Source organism: Rhamphochromis longiceps, linkage group LG16, assembly GCF_057381845.1.
Source record: "Rhamphochromis longiceps isolate RC_006_pf linkage group LG16, R_longiceps_female_GT1.1, whole genome shotgun sequence".
Taxonomy (NCBI): domain Eukaryota; kingdom Metazoa; phylum Chordata; class Actinopteri; order Cichliformes; family Cichlidae; genus Rhamphochromis; species Rhamphochromis longiceps.
Window position 1 is genome coordinate 344,059 of NC_140572.1, and position 19,146 is coordinate 363,204.

The following is a 19,146-nucleotide window of genomic DNA, read 5'->3' on the forward strand; positions in this document are numbered from 1 at the left end:
GTTTTTCAGCATCACTCTGAGACAGGATATTTCTAACTTTAGAGATGTTGCTCAAATGGAAGAACACAGTCTTACATATTTGTTTAATATGTGCACTGAAGGACATGTCTTGGTCAAAAATGACTCCAAGGCTCCTCACAGTGTTACTGGAGGCCAAGGTAATGCCATCCAGAGTAAGAATCTGGTTAGATACTATATCTCTAAGATTTTGAGGGCCGATTAAAATAACCTCAGTTTGATCTGAATTAAGAAGCAGAAAGTTAGCGGCCATCCAGGTCTTTATGTCTTTAAGACATTCCTGCAGTTTAACTAATTGGTGTGTGTTATCTGGCTTCATGGACAGATAGAGCTGGGTGTCATCTGCATAGCAGTGTAAATGTATGCTATGTCTTCTAATGATACTGCCTAAGGGAAGCATGTATAATGTAAACAGAATTGGTCCTAGCACTGAACCTTGTGGAACTCCATAATTAACCTCAGTGTGTGAAGAGGACTCTCCATTTACATGCACAAACTGGAGTCTATTAGATAGATATGATACAAACCACTGCAGTGCAGTACCTGTAATACCTACAGCATGTTCTAATCGCTCTAATAGGATATTATGGTCAACAGTATTGAACGCTGCACTAAGGTCTAGCAGGACAAGCACAGAGATGAGTCCACTGTCAGAGGCCATAAGAAGATCATTTGTAACCTTCACTAAAGCTGTTTCTGTGCTGTGATGAGCTCTGAAACCTGACTGAAACTCTTCAAATAAGCCATTCCTCTGCAGATGATCTGTTAGCTGTCTGACAACTACTCTTTCAAGGATTTTTGATATGAAAGGAAGGTTGGAGATTGGCCTATAATTAGCTAAGACTGCTGGGTCTAGAGATGGCTTTTTGAGTAAATGTTTAACTACAGACAGCTTGAAGGCCTGTGGTACATAGCCGATTATTAGAGATAGGTTGATCATATTTAAGATCGAAGAATTAATTAATGGCAGGACTTTTTGTCAGCCTGGCTACAGAGCTGAATAGAAACCTGGGGTTGTTCTTATTTTCTTCAATCAGTGATGAATAGTAAGATGTTCTGGCTTTGCGGAGGGCTTTCTTATAAAGCAGCAAACTATTTCTCCAGGCTAAATGATGATCCTCTAAATTTGTGACACGCCATTTCCTCTCCAGATTACGAGTCATTTGCTTTAGGCTACATGTTTGAGAATTATACCACGGAGTCAGGTACTTCTGATTAGAAGCCTTAGTTTTCACAGGAGCTACAGTATCCAGAGTCGTACGTAGTGAGGAGGTAAAATTATTAACAAGATAATCGACCTCTGTTGGGGTAGCGTTCAGATAGCTGCTCTGCTCTATGTTGGTACAGCGCATTGAAGATGATAACAGTGGGTGGATTATATTCTTAAACTTAGTTACAGCAAATGATGCAATCCATACACGACTAGTAAAATTACTGTTAAGACATCTACATAATATATTTCAAAAATTTAACAGGGAGGAGAAATACACTCTTGATTCCAGTCCCTGTCAGTACTCTGCATGCTGCAACATTTTGGCTCAATTGAAGATTTTTCAGGGAGTTTTTAGGACATCCTGATAATAATGAATCTTTAGGACCAACTACAATAACCTCAGTTTTATCTGAATTTAGAAGCAGAAAATTAGAGGTCATCCAGGTCTTTATGTCTTTAAGGCATTCATGCAACTTATTGGTGTGTTTTGTGGCTTCATAGAGAAATAAAGTTGGGTCTCATCTATATAGCAGAAGCATGTATAATGTAAATGGAACTGGTCCTAGCATAGAATCCTGCGAAACCCCGCAATTAACCTTATTGTCTGAACACTCTCTATTTACGATAACAAACTGGAGTCTTATTCTTTTAGTTATTCTTATTCTCAAAATAAAGCTAAATGTAAAATCCATAGATCTACATAATGTTAGTTTGTTCTTTTAAGCAGAAAAAACCACAGAGATCTTGAGTATGTGCAGGAATACAAGCCAGAAAACAGACAAATCGAACATCTCCGAGTTCTTCTGCACGGACCTGTCGGATGTGGAAAGTCCAGCTTCATCAACTCTGTCAGCTCTGTCCTGCGACATAGAATAGCAATTCCTGCTTTGGCCAGTGCAACCACCTCTGACAGAAGTTTCACTATAAAGGTATTTATACTTTTGTTGCTTCAAACAAAAACTAATCATTGAGATTCTCGCTCTCTGATATTGTAGAATTTACTGTACACGGTTCCTCAATCTACTGTTTAAATTTGTGATGTATAAATAAAACTGCATTGAAAATAGGGCAGAGTGACAGAATGAGTGAGGGAAGGAAACCTAACAAAGGCAGATAGTGAGATGACATAAACCTGACTAGACACTATAAAATCAGGACGTTAGGACAGCATGACGCAGGGTTGAAAGAAGTGACTGAGAAGTCAAAGGAGCTTGCAAAGAAAAGGGTCTGGACTTCTTTAAGTTACTTGAAGACGTTTCACCTCTCATCCGAGAAGCTTCTTCAGTTCTAAGGGTCAATGGTGGAGAGTCCCAGATATAAACCTAGTGGAAGTATCCCCCCACAGAGGGACAAAAGGACCCCCTGATGATCCTCTAATCGCCTCAGCCAAGGTGTGAAATTGGGTGTGGGTCCCAATCAGCCAGAGTTTCGGGTGAGTTCATTGTGAAACCTGGCCCCACCTTATCATGCAAATTCCTGAGATCAGATGGCCCAGGATGTGAGTGGGCGTGATGGGAGTCAAACAGGAGGTACTGGTCCGTGTGTGTGGGCTTCCGGTAAACTTCGATGTTGAGGTTGCCATTCTCTTCAATGTGCACAGCGCAGTCCAGGAAAGGCAAACAGTTGTCCTTTGTGTCTTCCCTGGTGAACTTGATGTTTTTATCCACAGAGTTAATGTGCGCAGTGAAGGATTCCACTTCTTGTGTCTTGATTTTGACCCAGGTGTCGTCTATATACCTGTACCAGTGGCTGGGTACTCTTCCTTTGAAAGAGCCAAGAGCCTTCCTTTCCACTTCCTCCATGTAAAGGTTGGCTACAATAGGTGACACGGGGGAGCCCATGGCACAGCCATGTTTTTGTCTGTAAAAGCCTTCGTTGTATTTGAAATATGTAGTGGTGAGGCAGAGGTCTAATAGTGTGCAAATCTGATCAGGTGTGAAGTTGGTCCTGTCCTCCAAGGAGCTGTCTTCTTGTAGTCGTTTTCTGACAGTCTCCACGGCCTCCGTGGTGAAGAGTGAAGAGAGAGACTACATCAAAGGACACCATGGTTTCATCTGGATCCAGGGTAAGTTTCTGGACCTTGTCAGTGAAGTCGGTGGAGTTCTTGATGTGGTGTGGGGTGTTCCCCACGAGAGGAGCAAGGATGGTAGGAAGGTGTTTTGCAAGCTCCTTTGACTACGATGACCTGGATGACTGAGAACCTTCACAGACATAAAGTGACTGAGAAGCACATGGACAAAAAGAGGGACTAGAGAAACAGCAGAAACAGAATGAAGGAACATAAGACTTCACTGTCAAAACAAACTAACATTTGATATTTTCTATTTCAGTTTGAAACTCATAAAATAGCAAAAAGTGGAAGAGGAAGCTCAGCCACCTATTACCCTGTGGTCTTCAATGACATCATGGGCCTGGAGGATGGGACTAACTCTGGTGTTCATCCTCAGGACATCAAACTGGCTATGAAGGGACATGTCATGGAGGGTCATAAGGTATGCCAATCATTTGCTTAAAGTATGAATAACATTAACAAAAGCTTATATCTGTAGCTCCAAACATCCTGCAGGTATATGACACATCATCTCCACTTATTTTTAAAGGTGTTAAAATTAGATTGAATTTCATTGTTTTTTACTCTTTCCAGTTCAACCCAGTGGCTCCACTTTCACCAGGAGATCCCGGCTACAACTCGAAACCCTTTGCAGATGATAAAGTTCATGTTCTGGTCTGTGTGCTTTCTGCCAATGCATCAGAAATCAAGCAATCCGTTCTGCAGAAGATGAATAGTGTCAGACAGACGGCCAGCGACCTGGGTAAGAACTTATATTAGGGATCATAACATTCTTTTATCAAGGCTTGAACATGTTGGTCTTAAAGGTTTTATCACGGTTTAAATCATATCTACCAGAAAGGTCTTTTTCTGTTGCTAATGGGCAATACTCCTCTTCCTCTGCCCCTATTTTTTGTGGTGTGCCTCAGGGGTCTGTTTTGGATCCTGCTCTGTTCTCCTTATAAATGCTGCCTTTGGGATCTATTTTCAGGAAATATAACATCTCCCTTTACTGTTATGCTGATGATATCTAAATTTACTTCCCCTTGAAACTGGATGTCTCTGTCCCACTGCAGCCTCTGCTTAACTGTCTACATGATGTTGCGACTGGTTAACACAGAATTTTCTCACCCTAAATGAAAATAAGACCGAAATTATTGTTTTTCAAAGTCATGCTCTTTTGGATAAGTTAACTGATACCCTTGGTCCTCTTGCTTGTCAGCATTCTCACACTGTAAGAAATCTCGGAGTGTTTTTGGATAGCTGATTTAAATTAGAAATGCAAGTTTCCAAAACTAGTTTTTATCAGTTATGTGAAGTTGCCAAAGCAAAGCCTTATCTTCCTTCTAAAGACCTAGAAAAACTTATTCATGCCTTCATCACCTCTAGACTGGACTACTGCAATTCTCTCTATTTAGGTCTTCATCACGCTCATCTCTCCATTGCTTGCAGTGAGTCCAAAATGCTTCTGCTCATTGTTTAAAAGGTGATAGAATGTATGAACACATCATTCCACTTTTAGCAAATTTACACTGGCTTCCTGTCAAATATCATATTCATTTTAAGATTCTTTTACTTACTTTTAAAATTTTAAATAATATGGCGCCCAGTTGTTTAAGCAAACTCATCAACATGTAAAACCCCAAAAGAGCACTGAGATCGACTAGTCAGATACTCTTACTACAACCAAGGTCTTGATTGAAGCATAGAGGAGATCGGGCCTTTGCAGTTGCAGCGCCTAGATTCTGGAATAATCTGCCAGATGATATTCGTACTTCAGAGTTTATTCAGTCTTTCAAATCACTTCTTAAAACTCACTTTTTTTTTACATTGGTTTTTAAATCAAGCTCAGTTTGACTATCATTAGTTTTGCTATGCTTGTTTGTCTGTTTGCTTTTTTTTAATGTACACTGTCACCTCATTTATCCGTATTTGTTTCTCTATTGTTAATTACACTGTTAGAACAATCTAATTACATTAGGTTGTTCTAACAGTGCAGCAGGTCACTGATTTAAATCTTTCATGTTCACATTTCTGCCAAATATTGTTACAATTTAATGACAGAACAAAAGTTAAAGGAGTTGTAAGAAAACATTGTAGCAGGTTGTGGACTAAGATTCCATGATATGGTGAATGTACACATGTGAAGACACATGCAGACATGCACAGACTGGGGTCTGTATGTAGCTTAGTGTGCAATGCTCTGTCCTGCTGCTACTAAACTGTATTATTGTATCACATTTACATATTTCCACATATATTTAAATCATATTTCTTCTACCTTTTAAAACATGATTTCTTTTCTTTTCTGGTTTTGCAAAGTATTAATGCTTTTAGGTATGCTGAAACTATTTTTTTTTCTGTCCTGTCCACTTCTTGCTGTAATAACGTGATTTTCCCAACTCTGAGACTAATAAAGGCTCCTATCTTTTAGTCTTGCTTATCTTGTAATTTTAACAACAGCAAAAAAATGGAAGTCCTCTACTATATCTGAATCTCCTAAACACACTGGCCACATCCTTGTTATAGGTTAACCTAAGCTATTAGTCATTACTGGTCAATGTGAAATGTTTGTCATTGAAAATTAAGTTAGAAAGGAGAGGCTGAGATGGTTCGGACAAGTGCAGACGAGGGAGGGTGGATATACTGGACAAGGATGATGAAGATGAAGCTACCAGGCAGGAGGAAAGGAGAAAGACCACAGGGAATGTCCATGGATGTAGTAAAGGAGGAGTTGAAAAGGACTGGTGTGAAAGAGGAGGATGAATACATGAAAGACTGGAAAAATGGAGCAAAAAACGCACAACATTTGAGATTTCACTTCTGTAATACTGCTATTAGAAAATTATCATATCAAACCATTAAAAAAGCATCTCATTACTCTTTGAGAATTTAACCATGTTTAAATTCTCAAAGAGGCAGGACCGCAGAAATAAAACCTCAAAAACTAAAAAATAATATAAAGATTTTTATGGTGTGACTCAATGTTTCTGTCTACAGGGATTCCTCAAATGGCGATGATCACCAAAATAGATGAGGCCTGTCCTGAGACTGAGAAGAACCTAAGAAACGTGTATAAGAGCAAATATGTAAAGAAGAAGGTGAGCAAGTTTGAGTCTGTAAAGAAATGTGATGAAAGAGCACAAAACCTGAACATGACATGGTGTTTCTTTAATACTCAGATGGAAGAGTTCAGTGCCGCGGTGGGAATCCCAATGAATTGCATCTTTCCCGTGAAAAACTACAGCAATGAAATTGACATGAATGAGGATGTTGACACGCTGATTCTGAGTGCACTTAGAAAAATGATTGACTTTGGAGACGACTTCATCGAAAAACAGATACGTTAGGGGAAAAAATTAAGTCTGAGAAAGTTTTATTATTGAATTAGAGAGAAAATGAAGTGGAAAATCAGAGTTGGTAGTGTGTTACGAAAAAAGAAAATCTACTTTTTCTTATGTATTCATCAAACAGAAAAATATTTGCTTCTTTAATCTAATATCTATTAATCTATCAGAGGTCCTCATCAGTCTGCTTGTTCATCTTGTTCTACATTTCATCACATCAGAAAGTCCTCCACAACAATCTGATACACAATTTGGTATTACCAAGCAAAGTATAAGGTGGAGAGCAAGTCTGACATCCCTGATTGGGGACATGACTGCCTGATATCTAATGACCCATTCTGGCTCATTATGACTTGATGAACCATGTTTGTTTGTTTTTTTTAAAAAAGATCTTTTTAACTTTTGATGTTTTCACCCTTTGCAGGTGTGGTGGTACTTTTTAAAAATCTAAAATAGCCTGTAACAGTTACTTAGAATTTCATAATTTTTTTCATGAGATGTGATCATTAAAGTACAATAAATTGTAAACTTTCAATTCGGTGTTGAATGGTTTGTCTGGTGGCTTCACTGAGGTGTCGCTCTAACCTCTCAGCAAGAGGCTTCCTGGTTTGAGCCCAGACTAGCTGTTTGTGTGGAGTTTGCATGTACTTTCCTGTTCCTATGTGGGTTCTCTCCGGGTTTTCTACCTTTCTCCAAAGACAAAGGCAGATTTAGTTCAATTTAATTTCATTTATATACATTATATTATTTATATACATTGTAAGGTGAAAATTCGATAGCGATACAAAGAAAACACTGAAAAGCCCAACAATCAGATGACCTTCTCTGAGCCCTTTGACAACAGAGGGAAGGAAGAACTCCCTTTTAAGAGGAAAAAAGCTCAGGCACAACCAGGCTCAGTGAGAGTGCTCCATCTGCCAGAACCGGTTGGGGTGAGGGAGGAAGACAGGACAAAGATATAGTCTGGAAGACGAGGTTTAGGGGCTAGGGATGGGAATATTTCAGTGACCCTCACTAGTTTGGTCTGGTCACCTGACCTGGTCACCGTGTAATGCACAGGCCACCACATGTCACTGCTAGATCCCACCACAATGCGCCATCCACCTGTGGAGAAAAAGATATCTAGTGTTTTGTTCCAGTTGTCACTGTCGCTTTCAGTCATCATCCATCTGGGGGGCTCCATCCGGCTGGGATCTCACCATCTCTGTGTTGGGGCGGTTCCAAAGTACTCATCCATCAAAGGGTTCCACAGAGCTGAGTGCGATTATTGGAAAAAATCTTCAGTTAGGATTAGGTAATAAAAAAACGCAGCAGTAGTTATGGTTAGGGGAAACAAATTGGGGGCCAGGGTTAATGTTAGGGTCCCATTAACAGGCCCATTCCTGTTCCTGTCCCTTTGGGTTAGGGGGAGGGAACTGAACCTTTTCCTGGTCGAAACGGGCTGTGCACGGTCCATCAACCTCTCAGGTCTCCTATATCTATCCTAAAGAAATTGGCGGTTAAGTTGGTATCTCGGGCCATACGGCGCCACCGTCCAGCCATCCTCCATAGCTTCCATTTTATTTTTTTCAAAATAAATTGTTTCATATAAAAGAATGTATTTTAATGTAAACAAAAAAAACGCCTTCCAAAATGGAAGAAGGAAAAAAAATTCTAATCATCCAAGGAAGGTGTGCCAACTAAACAAAAAAAAGACAAACAAACATGACATTTTGACCTTTAAAGGGTCTTCTTCAGGGAGTGGCACACGAAAAAATAGTAGCTGGATTCCTAGTAGTAGCTGGATTCCTAGTAGTAGCTGGCGTAAGGCAGAGATGTCCTCTCATCAAACATCAAGCAAAAAGTGAGCTCCTGTCTGTGCTTTTCCTTTTATACTCACAGTTCGCCTATTTTAAAAAGTAGTGAATGTGTGTTTGTTGTTTTGAAATATACCTTAGTGTCCAGTGTTTGCTGGTCATGAAAAGATGTACTTTTATAAACAGTAGTATCCAAAAAATCTACTTATTGGCTGTTCAATTTGTATTTAAGCCTGATTGAAGGGTCATGAGTGTCATGGTTCGGATTTTGAGGAAGAGACATACGACTGGTATACAGCTGGGTCAACACAGATCATTTTATTAAAACACACAGTAGAGTGTGGGAAGAACCGAACTTCTTCGAGCAGACCGCTCCCCATCCTTATATAATCCCGCTGACGTCACAGTTAGATCTTACTGGAAATGATAACAGTTCCCCACACTCAAAAAGTTCTCCTTATATAGACATCAGATGCTACTTTAGAGACAAACAAGTGCGTGATATTTTGTGCAGTTTGTGAGACTATGTGTTGAACAGAGAGTCTGTCCTCAAACGACCTCCCCGTTCTTAATATGTGTGTGTGTGAACGTGCGTGTGTTACATGATTCTCTGTGCATGTTGGTGTAAGCCTGAATACGTGCAGAACTGAATGTAGACGGCCCAAGGTCCAACAGGACCCACATCTTCGAGTGGTGTGAACACAATGATGTGGTGCAACAGCTTAAGCAGATAGAAAGAATGATACAGAGCAACCATAGACTGATTAAAGTGATGAGAATATGTGTACATTAATATTTTGCTCAGATTAACATAGATATAATACAAAGATTATTCTGTCAACAGATTCGACAATGATGAATGATTGATCAATAATAGTTCTGATTATAAACTGTCACCATAAGAATACAAAATAAAATATCTCTTGTCCACATGAGTGTCTAATATAGTAAGATATTTGGATGACATATTTGGAATTTGGAACCAGTCCGAGGAGGAATTCGAAAAATTTATAAGGTATTTTAACATTTTCTTCCCACACTTATTAAGGGCTCCCTTCTCCCAATCTACCATGAATAAATTAGGATATAAGAGGGTGAATTTTTTTGCCCATTGCCACCCCTTTCACTTGAAGAAACTATTCATTATCAAACACAAAATTATTTCTGCTGAAGTAAATTTCCAATTAGGAAACAGGATAGTTCCAATTAGAAATATCCTGTCTCAGAGTGACGCTCTGACCCTTCAGTTTTCAGGTCCCTCCTCTGTGGAGCCAGGTTCCTGGATTCAGTAGACAGACACTATCTCTACTTTTAAGATTGGGCTTCAAACTTTCCTTTTTGATAAATCATATAGTTGGGCTGGATCAGGTGACCCCGAATGCTCCCTTAGTTATCCTGCAATAGGTGTAGGCTGCAACCACTGAGGTCATCCACTCCTCCAACGGATTGTCCTCCCCAGAATGCTCATGCATGGTTTTGGACAAAGTTTTCAACCCTTCTGAAGCTTTAGTCACTGACTCATCAGGATCCGTTTTGTTGGGAATTAAGGTGCAACACATGTCACCAAACATCACACATACCCCCCCCCCTTTTTTCAAATGATCACGTTGAGTGACCAGAGCACATGGTGCCTACACTGCAGTTTCACTTGCCCCCCTGTGTTCTTACCCATTCACACAACTCTGTCTCCAATCAAAATGAGGCAAGCTCCCACCGGACCATGGCACATACACCGATGATCCCTTTGAGAATCCTCACAAACAGTCTAATGTACCCACAATAATAATACAGGCCTGCTCTTCCCCACTTTCCTAATCTCTGTCCTCCGTGGCTCCCACTAAGAATTGTAGAGCACCACTCCAAGTTAACCTGTCCACAATTATGTACAGTGTTGTCGGTCATGAACACGTCTAGTTGTTTACTTTATGGGAAAAAGGCCCTGTTTCAGTGTTATTAGCAATGGGTGGAAAGATGCTGGTTAAGGTTGTGCAGTTGGTTGGGATGGCTTGTTTTGTCAAGCTTAATATGCAGTTAAATCCCCATGTGTCATTAGGATACAATGGGGCAGTCTCAGTAAAAAAGTTGGGGTCGAGCAGTGGCACAAGCCACAAAATCCCCCCCACCTGCTGTTCTCTTGCACTCTGAATGTGTCACGGTGGGGTGCGCCGATGTGAATGGAAACAGGACCCAAAGGCAGATGAAGACGAGGAGTTGTAAGTTTAAACAGAAAGCGATCCTTTATTTGGATGATTGCAGGGCTAAAACCAGGAACCTAAAGCAAACTGACAAAAAACCCCACTAAGAAACAAAGACTATGACATACTATGACAAAGACTGTAACTATGACTATGGTGGAAAAACAGGCTATGGCTGTGACTGTGACTCTGGTAAGATAAACAGACGACCCGACCATGACATGCAGAAAACAGAAGGCTTAAATACACACATGAGGTGATCAGGGGAAGTGGAGACACATGAGGAAACAGCTGACTGACATGAATCTAATGACAGGACCAGGAGGAGTGAAACTAAATACAATGACCAAAGAACACATGACACTGTCAGAATAAAACAGGAAACACTAAAACTAGACATGACAATACAAACTTAACATACCAAATACGTGATGAATAATGCAAGAACTCAAACAGAAAACCCAGGAACAATAACTGCCTAAACTAAAGGCAAATAGGAAATAACACAAAACTAACAACATCTCAAAAAATAAGAACAATACAAAGAAAACTCAAAGTGCTGGGTCGGAGACCCAGCCTGTGACAGAATGATCCAGTCTTGCTGTATCTATACCCAGTGGCTCTCTCAATCACCTCCTCTGGCCTCAACTGTGTTAGTCTATGGTCAGCACTCCTCCTCCTTTCAGTGGTGCCACCTTAACTACTGCACCTGTAGGCGTCACTGTGGCCCCCCAAGACATTTCCTCCTCCCATGCTCAGGGCTTTAGGAAATTAACTTTAATGAGCCCAAAGGGATCATCCCCTGTTATGTCTACGCCTACCCCCAAATACAATGTCTTACTCTCTGCTCCACTTGACAACTGCAGGGCGATCGTGGCTCAAGAGTTGGTAGTTCGTCTTGTAATCGGAAGGTTGCCGGTTCGAGCCCTGGCTCCGACAGTCTCGGTTGTTGTGTCCTTGGGCAAGACACTTCACCTGTTGCCTACTGGTGGTGGTCAGAGGGCCCTTTATTTTCTCAGCATTCACCAGGTTCTTAGGCACTTAGACCTCCCCCTGGGCACCCATTTATTACATTTATAAAACCTTTATAAAACCTGCCATGACCCTTATGAAAATTAGGGTCATGGCAAAGATATACAGCATAACCCCTCTAAGATGAATTATTTCCCAGCACTTTATTTATGTACATAAGTCAAATGTATATGCTGTGGTGGACCCTTTAACATAGTTTACCTCTAAACCACCAGAATATATCAGCCACACATCATTCTTCACAAACCTTTTAACTGGATTCCGCGTGAGTGACAGGACTCCAGGCTCGAACAACTTACATATCATAAAAATGGCTCCTACAATTATAATGCTGATTAAACAAAATAGGTCTAGGTGAAGCTTGCTCTCCCTAAGAACCATTTTCACTAATATCCACTTCCTCTCTCTGTACTCAAACTAGAACCTCTGTCTAAGGAGATTTCACCCTTGTATACTTTAACACTCACCGTCTTCCAGGTCAGGCGATTCTCTGCGCTCTTCCTCCTCTTCTTGCTTCAATGTCAGGGGTGGAATACCCTGAGATCTCTACCAAAGACCGGGGAATTATTCTGCCCTTGTGGTTGATGTCTAGGTGTTCTCTGACTCGTCCGAGTCAGGGCATTGGACCTGCTCGGTCAGGTCCTCTTCGATTTCCTCCACACTCCTTCTGGGCTCATCAGCAACAGCACACTGGCTCCAATGGTACCACGTCTCTCCCTTGCCCTTCAGCCGCACCACATGGAAGGTCCTGGCCACCACCTCGAGCGGTCCTGTCCACCTTGGCTCCAACCACTTCCTTTTAAGCACTTTCAGATGGACCCATTGAGCCTCTGCTAGTGTGCTTCCTTCAGCGAGTCTCATTCTTTCTTCAACCTGTTTGGTAAAACTTGAGACAAGAGCTTTTAGTTCATGCCAAATTTATGCTTCAAGACTAGCATTTCCTCCACTCTCTCCAAATCTGCATTTATGAAATGTGTTCCGTTGTCTGATCTTACCTTCTCAGGGAACCTTTGTCTCTGGATATAATGGTTTACCAGACACTTCATCACTGATTTGCTGTCTTCTCTTTTGTTTGCCCTCACCTCTGGCCACCAAGTCAATGCGTCCTAACCAGAGATGGGCAGTAACATGTTACAAGTAATGCGTTACTGTGATCCGATTACTTTTTTCAAGTAACGAGTAAAGTAAGGGATTGCTATTGCAAAAAAGGTAATTAGAATACTGTTACTTTCCTGTAAGCACGCTACATTACTGCGTTACTAAAACCGTGATTTTTTTTTGCTGTCTGTAGCAACAGCTGTGTGCAGATCAACAACGGATAATATATCGAGTGTGGGAGAGCATATGACTGAGCAGCATTTAAAGCATGGAAGTACTGACCTTACTTTGAGTTTGATTCCGTTAAAAGTGAAAAAAACATTTGCGTCCGCTGTACACTGTGTGGGAAGAAAACTTATTTTTACAGCGAAAAAAACTCCTAAACTTCCAAGCAAGCACTGAGTATGCTGCCACGGGAATGAGAAATTCACAGAGAAACTCCGGGATTCTTCCACTGACATGATGGCTGCGACACACCTGCACCAGGGCAAACCTCCACCTGCCCCACTCCTGCTAAACAGGTGGAAATAGAGCAACAGGACCACTGATTTTTGATTTTATTTATTTTCTGCTGTGGCTTACTTAAACACAAAAACCTATTTTATTTTATATGCTGGAATGTGCAGAAAATAGGTTTAAATGTTAAACAAATTTCCTCCAGTCAGTGAATGTTGCATATAATTACATTTTGCTTGATACATAAAGTTAAAAGATTAAAACTAATAAAACCATTTTTAAAAAGTGACTTTTTCATTTGATTACATTTTATATGATGGATTATGCAGAAAAAGTAGAATTGGGCTACCTCACCTATTCAGGTTGTAAATCATGTTTTTAAATAGTAACTAAGTAACTAATTACTTTTAAAAAATAAGTAATCAGTAAAGTAACAGGAATACTTTTGGGGGGAAGTAATCAGTAATTGGTTACTGATTACTCTTTTTCAAGTAACTTGACCAACACTGCTCCTAACATACTAGTACATACCTATAGCCCCTTACCTGTGTTATCATGTCTTTGTAGTCTATGACAATCTCCTACCCTTGCATGATAGAAGTGGAAAAAGCCACTTCTATCACGCCACTGTTGCTTTCACTGTTGGTTTAGGGTGGTACTGGTTACAAATTGGGTATTTCCACACGTGTAGCTTTATAATGTCTCTCAAGAACGGGTGCCACCAATGACACAAATTTCCTCTCCATTTGAGCATTTCCCACATGTCCTTGTCCTCTTTAATTTAGCGTGCTGTGTGCTGTAACCCAGCCTTAACCACTTCCCACTGGGTTCCCTTCTTACTCACCACAACATAACCAGCTTTCAATCCATCCTCATCATGCCTAAAGCATCCGTCAAGTAGTCTTCAGCTCCATGTATGGGTTCTGCTCTCTGGTCTGGTGTACTTTATCTTCTCTCTGCACGTGTTGTGCGCATTCATGAGGTTCCCCTAGCCCCATCGTATTAGCCAGGTTGATCTTCTTGTGCGGAAACTTTAAATTAGGGGCCTACAACACTTTGCTCAGCCTCTCCTGTCTCAGCGGGGTCATACTGAATACCTGTGAATTAATATAGGCAACCATGTGGTCAATAACTCTAGTGATGTGTGCTACTTTCTGTATGATTTTTGCTACCCCTAATCCATTTTGTGTGCATGTAGGATGTCGTCTTTCTGTTTTGTCTAGCAGTACACTCACATACATCAAGACCTGTCTCCACCCACACCCCTTTTTTCTGGAACAAAACCCCATTAACTACCCCCTTTGTTTCAGAAACGCCTAAAAAGAAGTCCTTACCATAATCAGGCAGTGTCTTCTGCCCTTGACATGGCTTGTTTCACTGCAATAAAAGCCTGCTCTGCCCCCACTGTCCAATTTAGTTTGCCAGTCGGGTTGTGCATACCTTACTCCTTCACCAAGTCATGTAAGGATTAAGTTAAACCCACATAGTCTCAAATGTAGTGTCTGCAATACCCTGTCAAACCCAGAAATGACAACATGTCCTTCACTGGTAATGGTTTTGTGTGATTCAAAATCCCAGACTTATGGCTGGGCAACAAACATGAGTGCCACTGGGAGACCACTCTCCCTAAGGTAATTATTCTTTACTCACCTTGAATCCCTTTTCCGACAACATCTTTGACACAGTCATAGTGGCCGTATTGCAAGAGTCTGCTGTGTCACCTGCAATCAGCAGGTCATTCACATACTGAATCAAGGTTGTGCCTTCCGGTAGCACACAAATACTTGGTTGAGAGACCGGGTGACAGGGCAAACTCTTATGGCAGTCTGGTGTAACGGTACTGACAACCTTTGTACGTGAATGAAAAGATGTCCAGGGTGTCAAGGTTCGAGTTTTTGAGGAGGAGACAAACGACTGCATGGTCCTCAGTAGATGTCAAAATAGTGGTTTTTATTATACACATATATATGTGGGGAAGATGAGCATCATAAACCTTTCAGAGCTGATCTCCCCCGAACAACCATGTCACAAGGCTTTTATTGCAATGATGACGTCAAGTCACATGATAAGTATCAGTCAGTTCTCAGAACTCAGGAAGTTCCCCTTATATGGCCTCCAGATGTTTCCACTCAGTCCAGCACTTAGAGAAAACCAGTGTGTGTGGTGTGTATATCTATTCGTGTCTATTGTGAGTGTGTGTATGTCAAACAGGGAGCATGTCCTGAGACGCCCTCACAGTTCTCCATAAGTGTGTGCGTGTTCTACATGACTATGTAGGTGCGTGTAGTGTGGACTTGAATGTGTGTACTCTGTGTAAGTGTATTCAATTGTTGTCCAAAACCAAATATGGGGTTGTCTTTAGTCGGCCTCAGCTCTGACAGCATTACAGTGGAATGTGTGGGGAGTGTGTAGTGCATGTATCTGCAGACCTCTTATTATTGCTCAGTTTAACATGAATATGATTAAGCCTGGAATGCAGGATTCTTATGTAACCATAAATGATAAATGATAAACCATAAGTGATGCAAAAGCAATAATACTGAGTGTGAATAGTAACACAGAGACAGTAAAATAATATTCCACCTGATAAGGGGCAGGCAGAAAAAACCATTAGCTATGTCTATGCATGTAAATCACTTTTGGTTAGGAGACAAGTTATCAATTCTGTGTAGGAGTCAGGAATGGAAACAGTATAATTATTCAGGACAGCATTTATAGCTCTCAGGTCGTGTGCCATGCGATATTTTAGAGTACCATGTTTCTCCACAGGTGGAATTGGAGTATTCCACTGTGAGCGTCTGGGTTCCAGTACCCCTACCTTCAACAGTCACGGAATGGTTTCCGCTATGCCCTCCTGAGCTGACAGTTTGTGTGGGTATTGGGGTAACTAAATTGGCGTGTACTGTGTCAACTCAAATGTAAATGGTGTGCAGTTGGTTAAGCCAACATCAGTGGAGCCCTGAGACAAAAGCGAGTCAGGCAAAGCCGCCAAAGCCCTGAGAGCCTCTGGATGATCCATTTTCCTCTACCATTAATCCTACTGATGTGTTTAGACTCCAGTAGAACCATGTCTACTGTTAGAGAATTGTGGATCAACATGGTTGTCATTGTCCAAGATGATTAGATCTTACAAAGGGCTGGTCCGGACGGGCCTAACCTGAGAAACATGGAAGACATTATGTACCTTCATAGCAGGCGGAAGGGCCAGCCGGACCGTCACCGGGTTCAGGACCTCCTGGATGGCAAAGGGGCCAAGAGACCGAGGGGCCAGTTTCTTGGACTCAGTCCGAAGAGGGATGTGCTTGCTGGAGAGTCACACCCGCTGGCCGACCTGATAATCCGGAGCAGGAGTGCGATGGCGATCCGCCAATGCCTTGTTCCGCTCGGCCGTTCTCAGGAGTGTTGCGCGCGTGGCCCGCCAGACCCGACGACAGCGCCTAAGGTGGTGCTGGACCGAGGGAACCGCCAGCTCTCCCTCAGAGATGGAGAGGACGGGGTTTGATACCCCAGCGATGCCTCGAAGGGCGAGAGTCCAGTTGCCGATGACGTGCTTGCGTTGTGGGCATACTCCACCCAGGCCAACTGGTCGCTCCAGGTCGCTTGGTTCGATGATGCGACGCAACGCAACATGGCCTCCAGCTCTTGATTGGCCCTTTTGGTCTGACCATTAGTTTGGGGGTGGAACCCGGAGGACAAACTGACCTGAGCTCCCAATTCTGCACAGAACTCCTTCCAAACCCGCGAGGTGAACTGAGGGCCATGGTCGGAAACGATGTCCTGAGGTATGCCGTGGAGCCGAAACACATGCTGCGTCAGTAACTGGGCCGTCTCCAAGGCAGAAGGGAGCTTGGGCAGAGCAATGAAGTGGGCGGCCTTGGAAAAACGGTCAACAATGGTTAGAATGGAGGTGTTACCTGAAGAGGGAGGCAAGCCGGTGACGAAGTCCAGGGCGATGTGCGACCACGGGCATTTTGGAGTGGGCAACGGTCGCAGGAGGCCAGAAGCAGGTGAGTTGGAGGTTTTGTTCTGTGCGCACACTGGGCATGCCGCAACATAGTTCTGGACATCGAGAATAAGAGAGGGCCACCAAAACAAAGGTCATAGAAAGGAGACAGTGCGATTTTTACCTGGGTGGCACGAAAACTTGGCAGTATGTGCCCAGTGAATGACCTGACTACGCGCCGTGGCCGGAACATACAGTTTCCCTTTCGGGCCCGTGCCAGGGTCAGGCTCCTGTCGCTGGGCGTCCCTAACCACCTTTTCAATCCCCCATGTCAGTGCACCCACAATGCAGGTGGGGGGCAGGATGGGTTTCTCCTTCTCGTCCTCATCGGTCACAGGTGCGAACTGGCGCGACAACGCGTCTGGCTTAGTGTTCCTAGAACCGGGCCTGTAAGTAATGGAGAAGTGAAAACGAGTAAAAAACTAGGCCCACCTGGCTTGTCGGGCGTTGAGGCGCTTGGCTGCCTGGAGATACGCCAGATTTTTGTGGTCCGTCCACACCACGAATGGCTGCTCAGTGCCCTCCAGCCAATGTCGTCATTCCTCGAGGGCCCACTTGATGGCGAACAACTCCCAGTCGCCCATATCGTAATTTCTCTCGGCCTGAGACAACCTGCGGGAGAAGAGCGCACAGGGATGCAGCTTGCCGTCGATCCATTGGGAGAGAACCGCCCCACGCCTGAATCGCACGCGTCCACCTCCACGATGAAAGGCCGGCCGAGGTCCGCCTAGTTTGTGAGTATGATCTAGATAACCAGCCTTGTGAATAATACGCAGTGCTCGTTTCTGTACTGTGACTAATGGATTAGTTGTATTTTTATATGTATTTCCCCACACTTCCACACAATATGTGAGATATGGAAGAACCAGGGTACAGTAAAGGGTACGAAGTGCATCTTTATCAAGAAATTGTTTCACTTTGTTCAAAACTGCGAGGCTTCTGGAAATTTTGGTGACTATGAGACAGGATATTTCTAACTTTAGAGATGTTGCGCAAATGGAAGAATGCAGTCTCACATATTTGTTTAATATGTGCGTTGAAGGACATATCCTGGTCAAAAATGACTCCAAGGTTCCTCACAGTAACGCTGTGAGGAACCTTGGAGTCATTTCAAAAGCAGTAAGGTAGACAAGACATCACCAGTAAGGCACATAGCTAGCTGTAGGGATTTCTCTTCAGCAGACCACCCACCAGCCCTGGCCAACAGTTCAAATTATGCATTAAAAACTTCCCATGGAAAGCCGGCTTCCTTCGCCACATTCGCAGTCGTTTGTCTCAACCTGCTCTCTGTGCTTCGCGAACTTCAAGGACCCCAGTGGCGTAGTCGCGTCTGTGAGCGTCTGCTGTAGGTTTTTGCTTGATCTTGGAATAATCCATTATAGGCATCCCACAAAATCCTGCAGCAATCTCCAGCATCCACAGCTGATGCAGTGAGTAAGGGCTGTACGAGCTCTGGAGGCAAAAAGCTTCACTTTCACTTCTGACACCACTGTAGCGTCCCTCTGACAGAAGACAGAGACGATCGGTATTTCAGTTCCCAGGAGTTTATTAACAACAGTAACATGGGCTACTGTGGGCCTTAGCCAATGCCAAAGCAACAGGGGAAAAAAACGCGCTTTCCTGAATCAAAACAAACCACAACTCATGCTCCTTTTTTCCACACACACCCACAACAACATTCACTAACACTAATGGGTCCTAAACCAAAACACACCAGGTGCTAAGGAGACAAGACATTGAAGAATTTGTGAGTGCCAGGATTATGTTAGTAAAGATGATTTGACTTGAATACCAATTTGAATTGTGCCTCCCACATTCTTGCTCTGTGGCTGGCACTGTCACTTGGTGTTCACGTTCTCTGTGGTAGAGTATCACTACTTGTTCCAACACAGAGTGGTGTTTTTGTGTAGCTTATCTGCATAGAGTAATCTACTTAAC

At 42.6% G+C, this 19,146-nt stretch overlaps 1 protein-coding gene across 1 annotated transcript; it reads left to right on the forward strand.

Annotated features, from left to right (window-relative positions):
* Positions 1 to 1,195: 1,195 nt before the first annotated feature.
* Positions 1,196 to 6,631, forward strand: LOC146650318 (interferon-induced protein 44-like). Its single transcript, XM_085383626.1, has 6 exons — positions 1,196 to 1,218; positions 1,959 to 2,160; positions 3,562 to 3,723; positions 3,876 to 4,044; positions 6,282 to 6,382; positions 6,464 to 6,631. The coding sequence occupies exons 1-6, from the start codon at positions 1,196 to 1,198 to the stop codon at positions 6,629 to 6,631; spliced, it is 825 nt and encodes a 274-aa protein (XP_085239752.1).
* Positions 6,632 to 19,146: the final 12,515 nt, after the last annotated feature.